This window comes from Cebus imitator, unplaced genomic scaffold (genome assembly GCF_001604975.1).
Source record: "Cebus imitator isolate Cc_AM_T3 unplaced genomic scaffold, Cebus_imitator-1.0 Scaffold285, whole genome shotgun sequence".
Lineage (NCBI taxonomy): Eukaryota > Metazoa > Chordata > Mammalia > Primates > Cebidae > Cebus > Cebus imitator.
This window is the reverse complement of record NW_016107600.1, coordinates 2,195,314-2,217,438: the sequence shown is the minus strand read 5'-3', so window position 1 is coordinate 2,217,438 and position 22,125 is coordinate 2,195,314. Positions and strand designations below refer to the sequence as shown.

The 22,125-nt window shown below is 52.8% G+C and overlaps 2 protein-coding genes across 8 annotated transcripts in view; one reads left to right on the top strand and one right to left on the bottom strand.

Moving 5' to 3' along the window:
- The first annotated feature begins 763 nt into the window (after nt 1–763).
- PPP1R1A (protein phosphatase 1 regulatory inhibitor subunit 1A) lies at nt 764–10,344 on the top strand. The gene is made up of 7 exons (XM_017501895.2): nt 764–1,031; nt 5,033–5,093; nt 6,107–6,144; nt 6,531–6,594; nt 7,514–7,669; nt 8,565–8,671; nt 9,211–10,344. Exons 1-6 carry the CDS (start codon nt 948–950, stop codon nt 8,660–8,662), a joined length of 501 nt encoding a protein of 166 aa, XP_017357384.1. The 5' UTR covers nt 764–947; the 3' UTR covers nt 8,663–8,671; nt 9,211–10,344.
- Nucleotides 10,345–10,352: 8 nt separating this feature from the next.
- Nucleotides 10,353–22,125, bottom strand: part of PDE1B (phosphodiesterase 1B) — a 31,021-nt gene continuing 19,248 nt past the window's right edge. For all 7 annotated transcript variants that reach the window (XM_017501891.2, XM_037729005.1, XM_037729002.1 and 4 more), the window contains 13 exons: nt 20,535–20,717; nt 20,289–20,355; nt 19,528–19,644; nt 16,809–16,949; nt 16,314–16,414; nt 16,081–16,206; nt 15,856–15,957; nt 14,395–14,515; nt 13,991–14,072; nt 13,527–13,635; nt 12,921–13,051; nt 12,269–12,389; nt 10,353–11,773 (listed from right to left, as the gene is read on the bottom strand). In XM_017501891.2, coding sequence (XP_017357380.1) covers nt 12,286–12,389; nt 12,921–13,051; nt 13,527–13,635; nt 13,991–14,072; nt 14,395–14,515; nt 15,856–15,957; nt 16,081–16,206; nt 16,314–16,414; nt 16,809–16,949; nt 19,528–19,644; nt 20,289–20,355; nt 20,535–20,717 — 1,384 coding nt within the window. In that variant the 3' untranslated portion in view covers nt 10,353–11,773; nt 12,269–12,285. The remainder of the gene's footprint in view (nt 11,774–12,268; nt 12,390–12,920; nt 13,052–13,526; nt 13,636–13,990; nt 14,073–14,394; nt 14,516–15,855; nt 15,958–16,080; nt 16,207–16,313; nt 16,415–16,808; nt 16,950–19,527; nt 19,645–20,288; nt 20,356–20,534; nt 20,718–22,125) is intronic.

Below are 22,125 nucleotides of genomic sequence, written 5' to 3'. Positions count from 1 at the left end.
CCCATCTGTAAACAAGCCCCCCCACCAAAGGAGTTCCTCTCCCCACCCCCAGGCACGTTCCCCTCGCAGCCTTTCACCTACCTTACATCCCCTAATTTAGCAAGCAGAAAAGGAACTCGATTTCACAAGCACGATTGGCTCCCCAGCCTCATTATTCCTTTTGCCGAGTCCCAGATGGTCCTGTCTCCCCAAGCCCTCCTCCCACCCCCACATGCACTTCAGGAGAAACGCGCCCTCCGGAGACCATCCGAGGTCTTCCGGTTCCTCTCCCTGGCACAGAGGGAACACAGGACGGGTGTGCAGACCTTGTATTTCCCTCCAAGTTTTTACCTCCGCCTAGTGTTTTCCTTTCAAGGGAAAGTCCCTCTCGAAGTCTAACCTTAATCCCTCCTGCTGCATGCCTAAATCCCCTTTCCCTCTTTTCTCTATAATACCACCCCCTTCAAAATCATAAACGCAGTCTTCCCCTCGCGTTTGCAGCCTCCTCTCCTGCAACGCCCCTCTACTTTCCCAGCCCCTACAACCCGCCCCGGCCAGGAGAAGTTCTTCCTGGCCGCTCCCCATCCCCACTCCCTTTCCAAAACTCCGAGGACGCTGAGGTCTCTGCCTGAGCTGTCCGCTACGACGGCTCCTGGGCCACGCCCGGACTCGCCGGCCCGCGGGGCGGTGACCCCCGCAGCCGCCGGCGCAGCCACGACGGGGTTAAGGCTCCGGGCTGGGGGAGGGGGAGGGTCCGGGAGGGGCGGCTGCGGAGCCAATCGGCGGCTGCAAAGTCCCGGGAGCCGCGAGCTGGGAGCGCTGTGCCGGGAGCCGGGAGCCGGGAGCCGAGCGCGCCGGGCTGGGGCCGGGGCCGGAGCGGAGCGGAGAGGCAGCGCGCCCGCCCCAGCCCCGAGTCCCGCCGCCTTCCCTCCCGTCGCAGCGCGCGCCCAGCGGCCGCCGCCCCAGCCATGGAGCAAGACAGCAGCCCCCGAAAGATCCAGTTCACGGTCCCGCTGCTGGAGCCGCACCTTGACCCCGAGGCGGCGGAGCAGGTGCGGAGCAGGGCGGGGCGGCAGGGGACGCGCCCAGCCAAGGACGAGGGACCCCGGGACTGGTGGAACCCGGGATCCTGCCTGGTCCTCCCTTAGCAGCGTGCCCTTTTGAGGACGAACGCTCATTTTGGGGAGGGGGGGTCTTCTGTCCCCTCCCCCACCGTCGGAGCCACATCTCGGATCTGTGCTTCTATGAGACTGAGCGAAGGAAGAGCGCCTCCTCTCCATGCCTGGCCCCGCGAGAGTCGCTATCTTCCTCCCCAGCCCTGGGGGAGGGGGCCTGCTTGAGGACACGACCCCTCCCTCCTTAAACAACCCTGCATCGCTCACCCAGTCAACCCCACCAGAGTTTCTGAGCTTGGTGGTGGCACTGAAGGGAACAGCAGCAGTGCGGGAGGGGTCTGGGGAGGGGTCGGTAATGGAGGGGGGGCCTGGAAGGGTGGGAGTTGGAAGAGGAGAAACAGCTCTCCCTGTCCCCTCCTAACTGGGGGCCACCTTGCTGGGCTCCCAAAGTGATAACGGGAAGGAACTGAGGACAACTGAGAGGGCTGGGGCTCCGGGGAGGCGGGAGAGGGGAGAGGGGTGGTCATAGGCTGAGGCTGCCTTCTTCAAGTCTGGGCATATGGTCCTTATTCCCAACTCCTGCCCTTTGGAGTGGGGAGGCCGGGTGGGACTGGGCTGGCGGCACTGGGAAGCCGGACGTGGAGACTTTCCAGGGGCTGGGGTTCAAGATGAACCATATGCAAGGGAGAAGCACTGTGACAGCCTTGGCTCAAGGGGTGGGAGTCCAGGGCCCTGGCCCAGCCTCCTCGCCTGGTCTATTTTTAGCTCAGAGCAGCCTGGCAGAGGGGGCAGTGTGTGAGCAAGTGTATGCCTCCGGGAGAGTGAGCGTGTGTGTGGAGCTGGCGACTACCCGTGGTCCTTACTACTGTTCGTTCGCCAAATATTTGCTTATTTGCCTATTGCTCCATCTCTTTGTAATCTCTGTCCATTTGCCTAGACAATCCCATTCCTAAAGAATATCAATTTCCCACAAGGTCAGTTCTCTGTTTCTCCCAACGAGTTGCCAGGCTGTGGCTGGCCACCCCCAACCCCTCCTCCCACCCCACCAAAAAAAAAAAAAAAAAACTTTGTGACCTCTTGGAATAAGGTAAAGAGAGTGTTTTTTTTTGTCATTTTTGTTACTCTAGCTGTTTGGTAGAATAAGGTCTGATGTGAAGGGAAGAGCGGGTACACACACTCTCCCCATCACTTTAGCTTCCCATTGTGGAGGTAGGGTTAGGTACCTGTGTCTCCATCCTGTCTCTGGCCTGGGGTGAACCCCTGCCTCAGAGCTCTAAGATGTGACTACGGGAAAGATTGTGGTGAAGCCTCACAAATCTGTAGAGCAGGAGGAGGATGCAGAGCCACCAGCATGGGGCGTGTTCCCTGGGAGTCAGGGGAAAGGCTGCCATGCCTGGAGGCAGGGCATTGGTCGATAACCTCAGACCCAGGAAAGGGGCTCAAGAGTCTGGGCGGTGGAGGTTGGGGATGTGGTTCCGAAGAGAACTGCCTCCCACTGGCACAGACAGGGCCTGGCACCTGCATCTGCTTGGTGTTGGAGGAGGCAGGTGTAGTGGGTGTGTGGGGAGGAGGAGGGGGTAGGCCAGCTGGTTCAGGGATCTAGGGGACAAGGGAGCCAGAGGGAAAAAGAGAGCAGGGACTTGGGCCTGCTTTCTCTAATCTTCAGAATCTGTGTCTCATAGGCCTGAAATTCTTCCTGCAGTCTAACCTCAGCCCCTCCTGCTGTGTTAGGCAAAAAGCTCCAGGCTTGGCAGGTGCTCCTAACCCAGACCAACATGGGAGGGCAAAAGGAGTTGGAAGCTGTAAGTTATAGAGCACAGAGTGGCAGGGGTGGAGGGGTGCCCACAGCTTCCAGATCCTTGACATGACTGGTTTGGAAATAATTCCGAAGCGAAGGTACCACGTGCTCTTGAGAGCTAGGATTTGGGATAGGTATAACATAAAGAAAAGAGACCGTCTACTGATCTCCTACTAGTTCAGGTGCCTGGGAGGTGCCTCAGGAAGTCTGACTTTCCTCCTTTCTGCTGTAAGGATAGCAAGAAGGGACCTGTCCAAGACCACACAGCCCTGCTGCCCTCTGTCATAATTGCAGTCTCCTTCTTGGGCTCCCCACTCTGATGTTATTTCAACCCACTAATCTCCACTCCACCCTCTCCCTGTCCCTTCCTGTCTTCTACCACCACCACACCTGGCCCCTCCGGGATAGAAAGAAGTAGAGGAGTCTTCTAGTCAAAGGATGGCCCCTACCCCTTGCACAAGAAACAGATGGTTCCCTGCCCATGTGCATCACAGTTCATGTTCATGCAGCTCATACATGTACACACTTACACACATACACAAAGGACTGGACTGCGGGACCTTGAAATGCCACCCAAAACAGATGTGACTGAATTCTCCCGGGAAAATGATGCCCTCCCCCTCCACACACCCATTCTGGGCATCCTGTTTTTTCTTTAGAGTCCCCCCTCAGGCTTAAACAGCCCATCTTGCCATAGCCAGTGCCCCCCACTTTTCTGGGGATAGAGGGGGGCAGTGTTCACCTCCCTCATCTCCCACGGCCAGTGGTGATGATTCTAAATAATGGACAAGCAAAGATAAGGGTTTGATCATTCAGTGTCCTCACCCTACTCCTCTCAGCCCAGGATAATTTTAGCCCTTTTTCCAGCCCCATTAGCCTGCCCTCCCCTCCCCATTGCTAACCTAGAGGGTCATTCTCTAACCCCCATCCTTCCCCTCACTTCCAAGCTTCTAAAGCCTCCAGAGAAAGGGGAAAAACTACACCTCCCAGGAGTCCTTGGACTGACTTCAACAACAATCAACTTTATTGGCAGTGTGACAAAAGAACAACAGTGGGGGTAAGGGGGCTCAGAGGCAGGGTAGTCGGTCAGCTTTATATGTTAATTTCTTAGGCTGGGACATGGAGCCTAGGATAAGATTTTTCAGCTAAGCTTTAGGCCCTGACCAGGGTCCTGCCTAGGGCTCCTCCGTGTATCGATATTATATTTACCATGACAAGGATTCCCCCAACCCCATTTCCTCACAAATGAGAAAGGCAATGTATCCAAGGATAGAGAGGACATTCGGGAGTGAGGGGCACAGGCCAGAGGAGATGCACATTCAGATCCTTCTCTGTGCTGTCCCCCCAGACTGGGGGGCGCTTGAAAAGGATGCTCTCTGCAGGTGCTGTCACACCAAATGTTAACGTCTGCTTGGGGAGTGGGTTAGAAGACTGGGAGAAAGCCCTGTGCCCTCTTAAGTTATTTCTGACCATTGATCCAGGATGGGCGGAAGGACAGCAGGCCAGAGATCAATGTGCAGAGCAGATATAGCTGCTGAGATGGAGAGCTGGGGCTGGGACCAGGGGGAAGTAGAGAGGCAGAACAGGGTAGATGGGGGCATGCAGGGAGGGGGAAGGGGAGGGGGTCTTCTGGGTCCTTAGGATTAGCTCTCCCCAGGGGAGGAGGAATCCGGGGATGTTCACCCTGGAACAGTCAGTCCAGTGTAACATGGCATTTTTTTCAACTTTTATTTTAGATTCGGGGGGTGGTACATGTGCAGGTTTGTTACAAAGGTTTATTGTGTGGTGCTGAGGTTTGGGGTACGATTGATCCAGATAGTGAGCATAGTACCCAATAGGTAGCTTCTCAGCCCTTGCCCTCCTCCCTCCCACTCGTGTATTCCTCAGTGTCTATTGTTCCTGTCTTTATGTCCATGTGTACTCAGTGTTTAGCTCCCACTTAGAAGTGAGGATGTGCGGTATTTGGTTTTCTGTTTCTGCATAAGTTTGCTTAGGATAATGGCCTCCAGCTGCATCAACATGGCATTTTTTGAGGTGTGTTAAGTAGGCTAGCCTGGTTTATCTTACTGAGTGGTTTTGGGTGGGGCTTTGATGCTTCCATGTGTACTTGACCTCTTCCCTATTTCCCACCTTCCCTCAGATTCGGAGACGCCGCCCCACCCCTGCCACCCTCGTGCTGACCAGTGACCAGTCATCCCCAGGTAAGCCAGGGACAGGTTGCTGAAGGGAGTGGGGGCCACTGCAGCAGTGGGTCCCAATGGGAGAGGTGGATACTAGATGGAAGAGGAACGGCTCTGAGGAGGCAGGGATGTCCTCAGTCCTGAGGGCAGGAAAGTGGTGGCAGGATTGCAGAATTTCCTTTGCTTTTGGAAAGCTGGAGCAGTGTTAGGAAGTGGGGAGACCACCTGGCTCCTAAGCCCCCTAGGAATTGGGGTGGTCAACTGAGTGCTGGTTGCTGTGGCAACAGCCGTCCAGGTTTCTCCAGCAACTGAGATGCTGCTACCCCCACCCCTAGAGGCAGTGTCAGCTGTGAGGGGGAGGGATCGCCTCCACCAGCTCTTCACAGCCCCCAGAGTGGGAGGGGGAGGTTAGAAGCAGTTCAGGCAGCAGCTGAGATTCTGGTCACCAGCATCCCCATCAAGGTCTGGGGAGAAAACAAGGTCTCCAAGAATGGCAGGGGAGCGTGACAGGGGTGTGGAAGAGAAGGTGTCAGGCTAAGACTCGAGGCTGGAGCTCAGGATGCCGGGGTCTCCAGCTCACCGCCAGCTGTACTTTCCAGACCCCGCGCAGAACAAGTGTACTGTTCTGTACCACTGTTCCCTCCTAGGAAGGGCTCAGTTCTGGCTGACCCTGGGATGGAGGAATGATTGAAAGAAAAAGAGACATGGATACTTCAGAGGAAGAAAAAAGCACAAAGACCACAGATCCTGCCTTCGTGGATCTCCGGGTCTGAGGCAAGGATGCAGGCGCAGGTTGACCACAGAGTCAAGGACAGGACTAGATGCAGGGGGTGGAGGTAGCGGCAGCGCAGGAGAGGAGCTCCGGTGAAAAGCCCTGGGGCAGCCAAGAGGGCCAAGATGTGACACCTGGGGACGGATGTGAGGAACAGCCCAGGAGGAGCGTGGCTGCAGAATCCCCTCCCCTGAGAAGTCAGCTCTATGGGAATCCCTGGTTTCCTGTCCTCATCACCCTCTCCTTTCTCTGTTCTCTTCAGAGATAGATGAAGACCGGATCCCCAACCCACATCTCAAGGTGAGCTGGCCCATCCCACTCAGCCCAGCCAGAGAACCCCCACGTTCATTAGGGGATTATTCCTTAAAACCCTGCCGCCCATCTCTAGGATATTTTTGACTCTCATTTCCCTATGCCCCTACCCGCCAATGTGCATGAGTGAACATATACACATGCACCACACACACACAGATACACACACACACACACACACACATACTCTCTGTCTCTCTCTCTCTCACACAGTCTCCTTGCTCACCATTGTCGAGGTGGTTGGGGAAGCAGGAGTTTTCTTCCCCGACTTTTTGAAGCTCATACCTACCCCAAGCTCCAATCCAAAAGCCTAGCAAGGCCAAGGAGGAGGGCAAGGGGGGCTGGCACCCATCTGTGCTCTGTGTCCTTCACAGTCTACTGTGGCAATGTCTCCACGGCAACGGAAGAAGATGACAAGAATCACACCCACAATGAAAGGTTCGCAAGACCCCTCTCATCCCTTTTTTCTCCTCTACGCCTGAAGCTGGGGAGCACACCTACTGCCCTTTGGAAGGGAGGTCGTTAAATCTGCCTTGATTATGGTAGCGCTGTTGCTAGACGAACTGAGGCTGGAATCCCAGTTTTGCCGCCGACTAGCTGGGTGGTCTTGGAAAAACTGCTTAACTTACTGAGCCTTGAATACTACCTCATTATAACAGATGAAATAGTCTATGTGAACTCACCGGCACAGTGCACAACACGTATAAGGTACTCAATTTTTCTTGAATCTAAATTGAGTCTTTCCACCTTCCCCCAGGGAAGACCATGTATCCCAGCAAGATAGGAGGATCTCTTGTTCCTAAAGGCTCTCCTCCTACACCTCCCTCATCTGTGAAAAAGAGTACTTTTTTTTTTTTGAAACAGAGTTTCACTCTTATTGCCGGGGCTGGAGTGCAGTAGTACGATCTCGGCTTACCGCAACCTCTGCCTCCCAGGTTCAAGTGATTCTCCTGCCTCAGCCTCCCGAGTAGCTGGGATTACAGGCATGCACCACCATGCCTGGATAATTTTTTTGTATTTTTAATAGAGACAGGGTTTCTCCATGTTGGTCAGGCTGGTCTTGAACTCCCAACCTCAAGTTATCCGCCTGTCTCAGCCTCCCAAAGCGCTGGGATTACAGGCGTGAGCCACCGTGCCTAGCGGAAAAGAGTACTTTTTATGGTCTAGCTTTCATCCCTCCTTATTGCCAGCTAGTGTCCCCTTCTTGCTCAGATCTCAGTGGTTGGGAAAGTCAAACACCCAGCAATGCCTGCTGCTCCTTCAGTGAGGCTGCTGAATCTGGGGGTCCACAGCGGAGACTCCAGGCAGATTCCAGGCAGTCATGTCCGGCATTCCCTCCCTTTCTGTGTGTCCCCAGAGCTCCAAATGATGGTTGAACATCACCTGGGGCAACAGGAGCAAGGAGAGGAGCCTGAGGGAGCCACTGAGAGCACAGGGACCCAGGAGTCCCGCCCACCTGGGATCCCAGACACAGAAGTGGAGTCAAGGCTGGGCACCTCTGGGACAGCAAAAAGTATGTTCAGGCTGGGAAGGGCCCCAGGCATCCTGTTTCCCAGCCCAGCAGGAGGCAAGCTTTACCCACTGGGGGGAGGGAAAAGAGTTGGAGCTGGGAGAGGCCTAGTGGTAGGTAAAAACTGTCTCAAGGATATGAATCGATTTGCATATTCTGCTTATAGTTAAATCTTCACCCTCCCTTACTGAGTGACATCAAACCCTTCCATGAACCTGAAAGATCCCCCCCGTGGCTACATAGGGGAAACCCACTTCATGGGAACAGCACTCACAGGCTAGAATCCTGGCTCTGCCACTTGCTGCTTTAACGCCTTAACCTCAGGGTATAAAATGGTAATGAGGATGCCTGTTGCAGTGGTTGTGTGTGGCTATTCAGTGAGACTGGCTCTTAGCACAGCACCTGACACATGCCGAGCATGCAGGACGTGGAAGCTGGTAGCACTGGGCTATGGCCACTGTCCCTTATCCCAGAACTATTCCAGAACTCAGAACGCTTCCAATGTTGTGAAGATACAGTATGTAAACTGTGTATCACATCGTATTCCCGGCAGAGAACCCTATAATCAAAGACATAACATTTCTGCAATCCAGTGAATGGTCTTACTAAGCAGAATAAAGACTAAAAATAGTCTCCTATGAGTTCATGTCGGGTTTAGACACATATTGAGTTTTGTTTTTTAAACTGTTTTTAGAGGGTTTATTCTTTCCCATTTTATTGAAGATTTTTTAAAAGTGAACCTATCATAGTAATTGTGGTCAAAGAAAACCCTGTTGGTCTTGCCTGATTGCACCCAACTTGGTCTTGGGGCCCTCACTGCAGTGAGGAGAAGCAGTTCCCTCCCCAGTGCGTTTATGAATGCTACCTCTTCCTCCCACCACCTATTTTCTCTCCCCAGAGCCTGCAGAATCCATCCCTAAAACTCAGGAAAGAGGCAGTAAGGAACCCAGCACAAAGGAACCCTCAACCCATATACCACCATTGGATTCCAAGTGAGCCAACTCGGTAAGACCCCAGGGCTGGGCTGCCAGGTCGCAGGAGAGGAGGCTATGTGGACAAAGGCAAGGGACTAGTATTTGGAGTCTAGGAAAAGGGAAACAACCAGCTTCAGTCCCTGAAGAGTTATCCTTTATGATAAAAGGACTTGCATCTCCTCTGACAGACAAAAAGAAATGGATAGCTGCAGCAAGAAGGATTGAGATTAGACTTTGTGTGAGACTTCTAGCTCCTGGAATGGGTGATGGCAGTAGGCCATGGATTTTTTGATAAAGGGGATTTGGAACCCAAAGGGAGATCCACACCTGCCCAGGTGAGGTGGGCGGTGGCTCTCCCTGCCTGGAGGATGCATTCATGAGGTGACTTCCTGAGCCTTGACTTTACAATCTCCAGCCCCCCGCACAGACTGGACAGAGGAGAGACTGCTCAGACATGAGAACAAGCTTCCTAAGACGTTAGATGTTGACACATGGGATGGCCAGCAGGGGAAGGGACAGAATGACCCTCTGGCCTCTCACCTTCTCATTCTGCCCCCTTCCTCCATACAGGTCTGAGAGAGGAGGAGGTACCTGGAATGAGGACTGCAGTCTGGGAATGCATGGACGCCGGATTTGTTTCTTATTTCTTCACTTTTGGGGAAAATCTCTTGTTTTTAAAAAGTGATAAATTTGGTGTTAGGTCCTTGGCACTTTCCTTCTTTCCCAACTCGGAGAATCCTTTCTCCCGCCTGCGCTGGCCGCAGCCCCCACCCTCCTGCCGAGCTGCCTCTGGGAAGGAAGAAATAGAGGAGCGGGCAGAAGCCTTGAGCAGGGAAGAGTTCTTCCCCTAGTCCTGACTTTACTTGCTGTGGGAAGAGAGATGAGGGTCAGATAGGTGGGAGGACTAACTTCCAGGGTGCCGCGCAGGAAGAAAAGGCCCAGGTTCTCTTTTCCTATTGAGGAATGATCAGACCACCTCGCAGGCCTGCCCTGCAGCTGGAAGACTTGGCGCTCTAAGGCCTGTACCGTGTCCAGCTGTGACTGTGCTGTGGGCTCCATCTGCTGGACAAAGGGGGAACTGCGCCATGGCACCTGGCCCCTGGGAAAGAGGGTGTGGTGGTGTGTGGATACCTCCTCGCCTGTCCGAGCCTCCGCTGCCTTCCTTTTGGATTCCCAAGCCTCAGGATGTGTTCCCTCTTCCAGCTGTGGGACCGCCGTCCCTTATTTCAACCCGTTAGCAACAATGGATAGACAACACAGTGGCTCATAATGAAGAAGCCACGCTGGAGACTGGAAGGGTCCCCTTGTCCTAGACACTGAGGAGCCCAGATAAGACACAGAACAAACCTAAGAGAAGAAACTGTCTCAGATCTCACAGCCAGGCCTCTCTCCTGCTGCTGTTTTTGATTTTCCCAGGTAGTGGGAGAGAGGACAGGGGGGAAGGCCAGACTTTCCCCCTCCCTGCTGGAGCATGTGATACAGAGGAAAGAGCAGAGCCTGAGAAGCGTCAGGCCCCACTTCTGCCACGCACCTACTGTGAGCCCTCGGGCATGGCCTCCTGTCTGGGCCTCAGCTTGCCCAGATAGATACCACTCTATATATATATGTGTGTGTAAGGGAGAACACCTCACCCAGGTTTTATCATGCTGAAAAAAGTGTATGTACGTGAAGACGCTCGGTCCACTTGCACCCAGTGAACACACACAGTCAGGCCTGGTCTCCCTTCTTTATTGTTCTCTGGCTACAGCAGGGGTCTGGGAGACCAAGGGCAGGGGTGAGTCACATGCGTCTCTGGCCTACTCAGGGTGGGGTGGGGTGGAAGTATTGGGGTAGCAGGTCTAGGAGACCATGGATACGGATTTGGCATGAACAGGGCCCACTGTACAAATGCATGGTTGGTATTTACAAGAAAGAAGGAGGGCAGTCACCTGGACTTTGGCCTTTCTTGGGGCAAGGTGGGGGCAAGGTGGGGGCAAGGAGGCGCCTGAGGAGAGGAATGGGCACCGTGCCTGGCTGGGTTCTCTCCAGAGGGCAGGAAGGCAGCAGCCCTGAGCCCTCCTCCAACTGCCTTTCACCCACTACCCCCCACTTGTCCCGGGGGAGGAGCTTCTTAGGGCCTGCAGCTGGACCAGTTCTGAGAGGTGGAAAGGAAAGGACAGACCCTCTCTTTTAGCAACACAGGTTACTGGATTATACCTTGCCCTCCCCAGGTACCCTTGACCCTAACCCAGCTGGTGTCTCCTGCCTGTGCTGATAAGATACATCCTGAAGGTGCTTTGCTGGGGAGATCTCAAAGCACTTTACAGACATTGGTCGGATGGGAGCCTCCCAGCCCTATGGGAGAGGAAGGAGGCAAAGGGCTCAGGACTCAGCCAGGGCAGGTGGCAAGCCCTGGGGCCCAGACCAGTCCCAAGGAAGGTCCCAGGAAAGGGCTCCCGCAGCCCCTGGTCACAATGGCTCCTTTTTCCCCAGTCACTGGGCCAGAATGGAAGAGAAGGAAGGTTGCGGAGGATCAGGCTGGAGATGGGCTGAAGCAGTGCAATTGTGGGGTGAAGAGGATGTCCTACCCACCCCATTCCCAGGTCCTAGAAAGGTACCATGCCCTGAAGGAACCTGGTCCCCTCCCCACGCACAGGGCTCTGAAAACCCCCAGCTTTCTATTCTATTCCAGCCCTTCCCAGGGGAGGAAAAGGGGAACCCAGACCTGCCAGCTAAGATCTGGGGTGGGGGGCTGAGGGAACCCCCAAAATGTATTGCTTAGAAACTTGGAGGCAAAAAGGATGGGGGAGGGCGCAGGGGGCTGGCATCTCTGACCCTCCCCCAAGGCCCTGGGAAGCCTCCAGGAAGCTCCCCGCTCCGAGGCAGCCACTTGGCGATGAAGAGAGTCCAGAGGCTGAGGGATGGGCACAGTGACCATTGGGAGCCTGAAGTTCCCCAGTCTTGCTGCCGGGACATGAAAGTGTGCCCCAGTGGGTGTCAGGTGGGGAGGGGCCCTTTCCCCAACCCCAAATCTCTGGCGTTTGGCCTTCGGGTGGGTTGTTTCTTCCACGGCCACGCTCCCTTGGAGCAGATGGGGGAGCCAGTCCTGATGGATGGTGCTGATGACATCAAACACTTTGGACTCAGTGAAGACCTGGGAAAAGAGGGAGAAGCTTCAGTGTCCTGAGCTTTGCCTTTGCCTCCAGCCTGACCTTCCTTCTCCAAGTCCTGATCCCCACTCAGACCCGAGTAGAGTTGTGCAAAAGCTCCCCTTCAGAAGGGTGCCTAGCCAAGGGGGCGGGTAGGGGCGAAGTCACGTGCAGCCGTCCTCACTGAGCCGTGGCTGGGCTCCTTTTCCCTGACCCTCCGTAAGGGGCAGGGCAGGTTAGCTGTCGCCTGGCACGGCCCTCCCTGTTCTGCTGCTGTTCTGAGGAACTCCCTCCTTCCTTCCTGCAGGGACCAGGGGACAGAAGAGGTGGGAGGATTTCCCTGCTCCACCCATACTTTGGCTCCATTCTGTATCTTTACTCCCTCCATTTTACTGCTCAAAAGAGGGAGGGAGAATCTCACATCCATTGGAGCCCAGAGATGACCCATCAAGATACCAGGGTAGACACCTAGCTATATCCCTCCACCACCACAGGCTCACCTGGGCCAGCCCCAGGGCTAATCCAGATTCCCATTCTGGTTGTGTTCATCTTCGGCAGGGGAGGGTGGGGTCTCTTCTTCACAGGGGGACAGCTCATCAATGGACATCTGGTTGGTGATGCCTGCAGAGGAGCATAAAGGAAGCTGAGCTTAGCCCAAGAAGTATTCTTCCCCAGAACCCAAGGAGTATGTGGAGACAAGTAAGGGATTCACCTCCATCACCCTGCCTTCAAGCTGAACTGCATTCAACCCATCTCCACTTAGGAAGAGCCTCTCTAGCCTTGCTAAAACTCAGAACCTTCAACACCACCCTACCACCCCCGCCCCCCCATAAAGGAAGAGATTTCCCAGCCAGGGCCACCAAATTAGCCAAATCTACAGGGATACCATTTACAGGGATCACAGTGTGCACAGGGACCCTGGGGTTGTGGAATGTCTGGCTGTCTCTCTGTCATCGCTCCACCCCCATTCTTAGAACAGTCCAGGCCATTCAGCCAGTCTTTCCTGTGATCTAAATGGTCTGATCAGCTCCATTCCCAACTCAACGAGTCCAGTGAAGGGTTTCCCCAGAGGCTTAAGAAAAACCGATTTCCTAGTACCCCAAGAGCCATCCACACAAGTTCTCACCGCCCCCCCTCTGCCATGGTACCCACCACTCGCTGCCCGTTCCTTCCATTTCTGCTTGTTCTCCTGAAGGCGCTTGAGCCAGGTGGAACGAAAACTGACCACATCAGGGTTGGGGTCTCCCACTTCCACATCGAGAGAGGGCTGGCGCCACTGAAAGCTAGAAGCAGAACCCCCCCAACAGTCCCAAGAGGTAAGACCTAGCCCACTCCAGAGTCACCTTAGCCCTGGGATTGGAGGACATGGAAGACCAGCAGAAGATCGGGGAACTTTGTCTTCCTCTTTTCCCTCTACTAGATACTCCCCAAAGTCCCTGTACCTCTCCCGCTAATTTCACTCCTCCCTCTCCACATCTTCCCTCCTGGTAGAAGAAAAATTAAAACAAGATTATCCAGAAGGCAGTAAAGACAGAGCTAATGGAAGAAACAAAAACATGGTGAAGGGGACCACGGGTGCAGGCACACCCTTCTGCTCCCATCCTCCTGCCCCTGACTACAGAGGGACTCCCAAGCTTGAAGCAGCCTGCCTCCCCACCACCCCACCATAGCTGTGAGTCCGTCTTCTCTGCGAGTCCAAATCCCTCCCTACCTTTGCCTTCCCAAACCAGGATATCTGGCTACGCCAGCCACCCTCACCTGGGCTGGTTTTTAGACTTGGAGTCCTCATCCGACAGGGGCTGAACACTCTTCTCTGCCACATCAGTCAGCACAGAGAACGTGGGCTCCACAATGAAGTCAATGAACCCTGCAGTGGAGGAGCGATGCCGTAGAGATGCCTTACTATTACCTGGAAGGCTAGGCAGAGGATCCGGCTGGCATGGCCTGGACCCCTGGCTGCTTATTAAAGAGGGTGGAGAGGTAACCTGGGGCTGGAAACTTCCCAATGCGGGGCAGGCTTTGGGATGATGTCTTCGTGCCCCAGAGAGCTCCTCCCTGCCATTGCAGCCCCCGGCTTCCCACCCAGGACCCCACGCTCTAGCACAGCAGGTTTTCCTCTACAGGAAGAACAGTGTGGGGGGTTGAGGACTTGGACCAGTCCTGGCCCAGGCAGCATCTTTTCCCCTTCCCAGTCCTCCCTCCCTGCAGGAGAGGACACTCACCTATCTGAGACTGTGCCACCAGGGTGGAAGTGCGGTCACAGAGCGGAGAAAAGGGCAGGCCCAACTCTGCCTCCTTGTCGCCCTAGAGGAGACAACAGGGTAGGAAAGCTGGAGAGGATACCTCAGACCCACCAGATCTGGGGTACAGGTGGGGGGCAGGGGGATGTTGTGCGAACTGTCTGCACCTTTGACCTGGAAATGAGCAATATGCAAATGAAGTACATGCAAATGAAATGCAACTATTGTTAGGCTTTTAGGATAACAGGATTTTACCCCAGGGATTTGGGATCAGGTCAGTGGCTACAGGTAGTGAAAGAAGGATATGGAATAGGAGTGGGGAACTTGGGGGGCAAAAGGGGAGAGAACACCCCCATGGCAGGGGGGAGGCAAAGATGCCATGCTACCTGGCGGAAGAATTCCTCCATGAGGGCCTTGGTCCAGCGGCTGTGGACCAACCACTGCTTGGTTGGGTGGCTGATGTCGGCAGCATGGAGCAGCAGAGACAGGGCCTTGGGCTTGTCAATCCTGGTTGGGGCAGGTGGCAAGGGAAGGGAGACTGATCTTTTAGGAAAAAGAAACCCGGACCACTCCCTAACTTCCCAGGCACACCATTTCATATAACTTCTTTTTTTTTTTTTTTTGAGACAAGAGTCTCACTCTGTTGCCCAGGCTGGAGCGCAGTGACACAATCTCAGCTCACTGCAACCTCCATCACCTGGGTTCAAGTGATTCTCCCACCTCAGCCTCCCAAGTAGCTGGGAATACAGGTGCCCATCCACCACACCCAGCTGATTTCTGTATTTTTTTGGTAGAGACAGGGCTTTGCCATGTTGGCCAGGCTGGTCTCAAAACCTGACCTCAAGTGATCCACCTGCCTCAGCCTCCCAAAGTGCTGGGATTACAGGCATGAGCCACCATGCCCAGCCTCAAGTAATTTCAAACACCCTCCAAAGCTACAGACACACACACACACCACACTGACACACAGACACACACTTATATATGTTTAGGTAGCAGCACAGATTAGTAGCCAAGAGCCCAGGCTCTTAGAATCAAAAGGCCTGGGTTCAGATCTATATACACGCTACACGTTAGCTGTGTGACATTGAGCAAGTTACTTAAAATTTCCATATTTCATTTTCTTCAACTCTAAAATGGAAATAACAACTCTACCACATATTGAGTAGTTCTGAGACTTAAGTGACAAACAACAAATAAGTATTCAGGAGCGTGTCTAGCACATAATAAGTGCTCACTAGATATTATTTAGAATAATAGTAATTATTATTATATCCTCAACAATGACCTGCTGTGACACTGCATACTCTCCCACACATAAACACCATACACAGAGATTAACACACACCTTCAGCACACACACACACATTTATATGCTGCCACACACTTTTAAGCAGCATTAGATGTAATTATGCATTTGTTCAGTATATTTTTTTAACCTCACATGACTCTCCCTATAGCCCTATGAGATTGGGAACCAGGGGCAAGCTGTCATAGGGGGAGGCACATCATTTTCACCATTTCAGAGGTAATACAACTGGGGTCCAAAAGGGTTGAATGAATTTTCCAACATTCAAGAGTAAGCCTGTCCTGAAGCTGCGGTGAGGACCCCCCATCTCAGATTCCCAGCTCAAAGCACTCTCCAGTGGATCAGCTGCCTAGACTGTACATAAACGTAAGGACGCACACGCACACGCACACACACAGAGATGCAGTCAGATACCTGCAGCCAGTGGAGTCTCTGCATCCAGGAAAAGACCTGGCACACCAACTACCCGTGTGTACACCTTCCAGTTCACACACCCCTCCCTCTGGCCTGGCCCCAGCCACACCCCACCAGACACCACCTCTCCAGCTGCTGCAAGGCCGTCTTCATGGTCTTCACTTGCTGGAAATGGCAGGACATGTCCGTGGCCAACACCATCTCAATGACCAGGGCGCGGAGCTCTCTGAGTGGACAGAAAAAGAAGTGATCAGCCCCCTCAGCGCTGTGGGACAGGAGGTCCAGGGAGTGGAAAACAGGGTTTGTGGTAAGGGAGTCTTAGGGATGCCAAGTACTGGCTTATGCTCACACAAACTCATCCTTGGTGAGGTTGATGAAAATGTTCATCTCGTCATCCTGCATCAGTCGGAAAACAGAGCTGATGTGGTGATTCTCCAGCACTGAACGATCATTGTACAGGATGGCACATTCTGACCTACGAAGCCAAAGGTCATCATGCCCACCCCATGTAACGAGGGGCTCTGGCAACCTCCCCCACCTCCGCTTGGCCCCTCCTGCCCCTGCCACATCCCCACGCCTCACTTGGTCTGGATGTGGAAGCTGTTGGTAGTGCCCGTGTGCTCATAATCATGGATGGCTGCAGCAAAGATGATGGCCAGGACCTCAATCTCCGACAGGCAGTGCTACAGGAGGAACGGGACAGACTGACCCCTGCTGGCCACTGCCCAAGAACCTCCACACACAGGCTAGACCACTCACCCCATCCCTCCCATGCCTCAAGGCCAGCTCTCATTAATGCAGCCAGGTTTCTCAGCTCCTGGAATGGCCAAGGACCTTCCTCCATTCGAACCTGCAGCATTCCCACTGCATCCCAGCACACGTCCCTAGCACTGTCCAAGAAGTTTTAGTCTACCTGCAAATTCTCTAGAGTGAATTCATCTAATTTGACTCTGTAAAGGCTTTGGAGTGCCCAAAAAGAACCAAAGAGAAGAAGCAGAAATGGGACTACAGTCTAGACTTCCCAGTTTTGTAGCCATAGGCCCTGAATCACAGAAGAATGATCTCCAGGGCACCTACCACCATCCCCGTGCGGAGCAGGAAGCAATGGACTGTCTGGGCAACATCAGCTGCATGGATCTGATTGTGGTAAGGATTCTTGTACTTCCCATAGCCTGTCTCCAAGGCATCCAGGAAACTCATCAAAAACACAGTGGGAATCTGCAGGGGGGTGGGGGGAATGGAGATGTATGACGGATCCACAGGAATCATGGTGACTATGGATCAAGATCAACAACCCCATCTTTCTTTAGAAGGCAGCGTAGCATAGGGAGAGGTCACAGGACCTAGTCACGTGAGCCTGGGCTCATATTCTGCCTCTACCACCTGCTGGCTATGCAACCTTGGGCAAGCCACGTGCCTCTCTGTGCCTCAGATACTTAATTGCAGAATGAAGATAATACCACCCACCTGGAATTTAATGAGATAAGTATAAGGCCTTTAGTAAATGCTCTCTAAAGAATAGCTATAATTATTATTATTTCCCTGGAGATTTCCAAGAAAAGGAAAAAAAGCTTCCCTTCTACCTTCCAACCACCCCACTCCATCCCCAAATCCAAAACCATGAAGAAGGGGTGGGAAGCACGGGAAAGAATAAGATGACCTAGAGAGGACTCTCCTAGCCAGATGTGGATCACCCTCTCCTTTGAGAAGCCCTCCCTGACCCCTACCCTCCACATGCAGCAGTGTCCACACCCTCAGTCCCACAATACACACACAAAAGCACCCAGAGCCAGAGCTCTGTCCAGCTACTCTGAATTCTGTCCCTGTCTCTGTGTATGCCCTTACGATATGTCTGCCCACTTCAAAAGGCTCAAGGCTCCCAAAGGACAGGGCTGGTGATCTGTCCCTGGATCTCTTGAGGCTAGGAGGGGACCAAGGGTCAGGACTCGGAAGGCTTCTGTAGAGATGAGCAATACGGTAACAGAGACACAGAAGGAGCACCACCAGTCAGTCAGACCCTAACATTCCCCACCCGCACCCCTGGAGGGCTGTGCCCCAAATTCAGGAAATTTTAAAGGACTGTTTCCATGACAACTGCCCTTGCTTTTGCGTTGCCATAGCGTCCCTGGAGGAAAAGGAAGAAAAAGGGAGGAGTAGGGGAGGGGCTAGGTACCCAGGAAGAGAAGGTGGAGTTTGAGAAGGGCAGCTCCTCCTGGCTCCACCGTCAGAGAGAACTAAAACAATAAGCACCCCTCCTTCCTCTAACTGCCTTGGAGCAAAGCACACTGGGCCTAGGCCAAACCCAACCCAACACAGCTACTGTTGGGGTCCCCCAAACCCAGTCCTTCCAGGTAAGGAGGCAGAGTTTAGGAGAAGCTAGTGACTGAAGTCTAGAGTCAGTTTGGAGAAACATGAGCTGGGAAAAGTCTTAGGGAAAAGAGAGCCCTGCTACTCTCTGTCCTGGAGAGGGCAGGATTGGAAAGAAGAAAGTAAAACTGCAGAACAGGCTTCTAGAAGCACTGAAGAAAATTTCAACTGACCATTGCAGGCAAGTTTGGAAAACCCCCTACGGAGTTGCTTTAAAAGGAGGAGTCAAGGATGGAGGAAAGGCTCACATGCACAGATAATTTGTTTTAGTGAAGTGAAGGCAGAGGATGGATGGAAGGACCTCCAGAAGCCGGCCTGGGAGCGGACCTCCACCTGTACTCCTTTAACTGCCCCTCTCTATGGCCCTTCAGAGCACCCACGTTTCCCTCCACCTTTAATATCTACTGCTCCCCAGAGTGCTGACCCAATATCCCCATCATGACTCTTCAACCTCCCTCACCCTCTACTCCCAAATGTGGTTTTTCCATGTGAAAGTGGTTTTTTTCCTGGCACTTTTTCCCTCCCAAAAGATGCTGCCTCCTGGTGTAGGATCTAGGAAGGACTTGAATCTCATATAATTCTTCCCATTCAGACAAGCTGAAGAGCAAATGAGGTTCACACACCCTCCTGCTGTCATACAACCCCACCCCAGCCCTGTCACGAGCTGACCTTCTCCAAATAATTCCTTGCACAGAGACCAGAACTAGGGGACAGGGGAGGGACTGGCCAATTTTATCCAGGAAACACATGGATTCTAGTCCCAAAGGGCACTGGCTGACAGCATCTGAACTCCAGGCCTCCAGTGTCCACACTGCAAGTCAGCCTAGATAGGGCAAATTGGGGGAAAAAAGCAAAGAGGGAGAGGGCAGAATCCCAGGCTAGATGGATGCAAACCTAGACTCTCCCCCTAGAAAGCAATTAATGAAGTCTGGAACTAAGAGTGCAGCAAGTAAAAGAAAGGCTAAACCGGAGCTGGGTGCGGTGGCTCACGCCTGTAATTCCAGCACTTTGGGAGGCTGAGACTGGCGGATCATGAGGTCAAGGGTTCGAGACCAGCCTGACCAACATGGGGAAATCACGTCTCTACTTAAAAATACAAAAAAAAAAAAAAAAAATTAGCCAGGCATGGTGGCGCGCACCTGTATTCCAGCTACTTGGGAGGCTGAGGCAGGAGAATTACTTAAACCCGGGAGGCGGAGGCTACGGTGAGCTGAGAGTGTGCCATTGCACTCCATCCAGGCTGGGCAACAGAGCGAGATTCCATCTCAAAAAAAAAAAAAAAATAGGCTAGACTGGGCGTGAGTGTGGGGAGACTTCCCTGATGTTGAGACTGAGGATTCTGTGAAATCTGTTTGTTAGGAGGCTTTTAGAACAGGCATGAAAGGAATGGAGAATCCCGCCTGGAGGTAGAGGTAGGATGCTGCCCAACCTTGAAGCGACTGATGAGGTTATGCCGAGTCAGCAACTCAAAAACAATGGTCCTCAGGGCATGGTCATCTGCTGCCCGGTTCAAGGAAAAGACATCAAAGCACCAGAGATCCAGGTTCTGTGGAGAAACAATAGACTATGTTGCTTTGCAGCAGCAGCAGGGGTTGAAGTTAGACTTCAAAAAGGACTTCCCATGAGTACAAAGTCTTGGTAAATAGGAAAGAAAAGAGATGATGAAATGTACCTCTTTCTTCCCATATATCTCTCAGCATGGGAGAAACAGGAAGGTAGGAATTTGCTCCTAGAGTGGGCAAAAGCTGTTTTGATGAACGTGGGAACAACAGTTAAAAGGGAAGGCAGGCTGGGTGCAGTGGCTCACACCTGTAATCCCAGCACTTTGGGAGGCCAAGATAGGTGAATCACTTGAGGTCAAGAGTTCGAGACCAGCCTGGCCAACATGGTAAAACCTCATCTCTACTAAAAATACAAAAATTAGCTGGGCATGGTGGCGGGTGCCTGTAATCCCAGCTACTTGGGAGGTTGAGGCAGAAGAATCACTTGAACCCAGGAGGTGGAGGTTGCAGTGAGCTGAGATTGTGCCACTGCACTCCAGCCTGGAAGACAAGAGATAGATTCCATCTCAAATTTAAAAAAAAGGGGGGTGAGTGGGAAGGCAAAAATCATGCCATAAACAGGGTCTAGAAGTCCCAATGGCTATTCCATCCACCAACCTTCTCCTCTTTCCCGAAAACCCAGAGTCACCTTGAGACAGTTGAGGACAGCAGTAGAATAAGTGGGACCCACAGAGGTGTATGTTCTCCGGAACATCCTAAGAGAGAACAATGGAAAGAAGCCCACATATGAAGGTCTGGGAGTAAAGGTCTGGCCAGCTGGGGATACGGGGATGAGCCATGGGATCATATGGCTGGTGGTCATGGAAGACTGAGGTGGCCAGGAAAGAGGGCCACAGCCAGAGGCAGAAGGAGGCCGAGTATGGGCGAGCCTCACCGTTCCACGAAGATCCCCGCCTGCACGGCATGCACAATGCTTCGGAACTTGGGCTTCTCCTCTGCTCGGCGGCCTTTGGCCCGGGCCTGCTGGGTGAAGGTGGAGGCCAGCCAGTCCCGCACCTCCGAAGGCACAGCATCTGACCGCAGCTCCTGCAGCTCATCCTCCGTGTCCAGGATTTGCCTGAGACCCCAGAAGGGGAGTCACAGAGGAAAGACAGCAGGTTTCCACAGCCTAGAGACCCTGTACCCAGCCACACCCCACATTTAGTAACTCTCATGCCAGCTCGCTCTCTGTCTTCAACCCTCCTCTTTCCTTTCTTTTTCTCTATCTTTGTATTTCTCTATCTAACATCTCCAGTAATGAAACAGGTCTCTATGTGAGGTAGTGAGCATCCCAACTTTGGAAGTGTTCAAGCAGGAAACGGAATGCGTCTTTCAGGGATGCTATAGAGCAGCATCGTCCAATAGAAATAAACTGCAAGTCACATATATGAAATTTTAAATTGTCTAGTAGGCCACATTAAAAAGGTAAAGAAAAACAGGTGAAATTTGTTTCAATGATAAATTTTACTTTATTTATTTATTTATATATGCTTTGAGGCGGAGTCTCACTCTGTTGCCCAGGCTGGAATGCAGTGGTGCCACTTCGGCTCACTGTAACCTTCACCTCCTGGGTTCCAGCGATTCTCCTACCTCAGCCTCGAAGTAGCTGGATTACAGGAGCCCACCATCACGCCTGGCTACTTTTTGTATTTTTAGTAGAGACGGGGTTTCACCATGTTGGTCAGGCTGGTCTTGAACTCCTGACCTCAGGTGGTCCACCTGCCTCAGCCTCCCAAAATGCTGGGATTATAGGCGTGAGCCACTGTGCCCAATGATAAATTTTATTTTACCTAATACCTCCAAAATATCATTTCAACATGAAACCATTTGTGTGTGTGTGTGTGTGTGTGTGTGTGTGTGTGTGTGTGTGTGTGTGTGTATTTTTAGACAGGCCCAGGCTGGAGTGCAGTGGTGTGATTACAGTTCACCGCAACCTCAACCTCCCCAGGTTCAGGTGATCCTCCCCCTCAGCCTCCAAAGTAGCTGGGACTACAGGTGTACACCACCTTACCCAGCTAATTTTTTAATTTTTTGTAGAGACAGAGTTTCATCATATTGCCCAGGCTGGCCTCGAACTCCTGGGCTCAAGCAGTCAGCCTGACTCAGCCTCCCAAAGTGCTAGGATTACAGGCATGAGCTGCCATGCCCAGCTTTATAAAATATGTTAATGAGATATCTTACATTCTTTTTTCTAAATCTTTGAAATTCATCATGTATTTTGCATACACATTTCAATTAATACTTGCCACATTTCAAGTGCTCAATAGCCACCCAGAATGGTGGCTCCCATTTTGGGCAGCACATGTCTAGAGGCATTCCACACTGGAGCAGATGAGCCTTAAGGTCCCTTCCAACTCTGAAGCAGTCATCTGTCCTTCTTGATATCTGTGTTTGTCACTATCTCTGTACCTCTATGTCTGCCTCTGCCTCTTTATCTCTACCACTGTTTCTGCCTGGATACCTGGAGCTCTGTTTTTGTTTTTGTT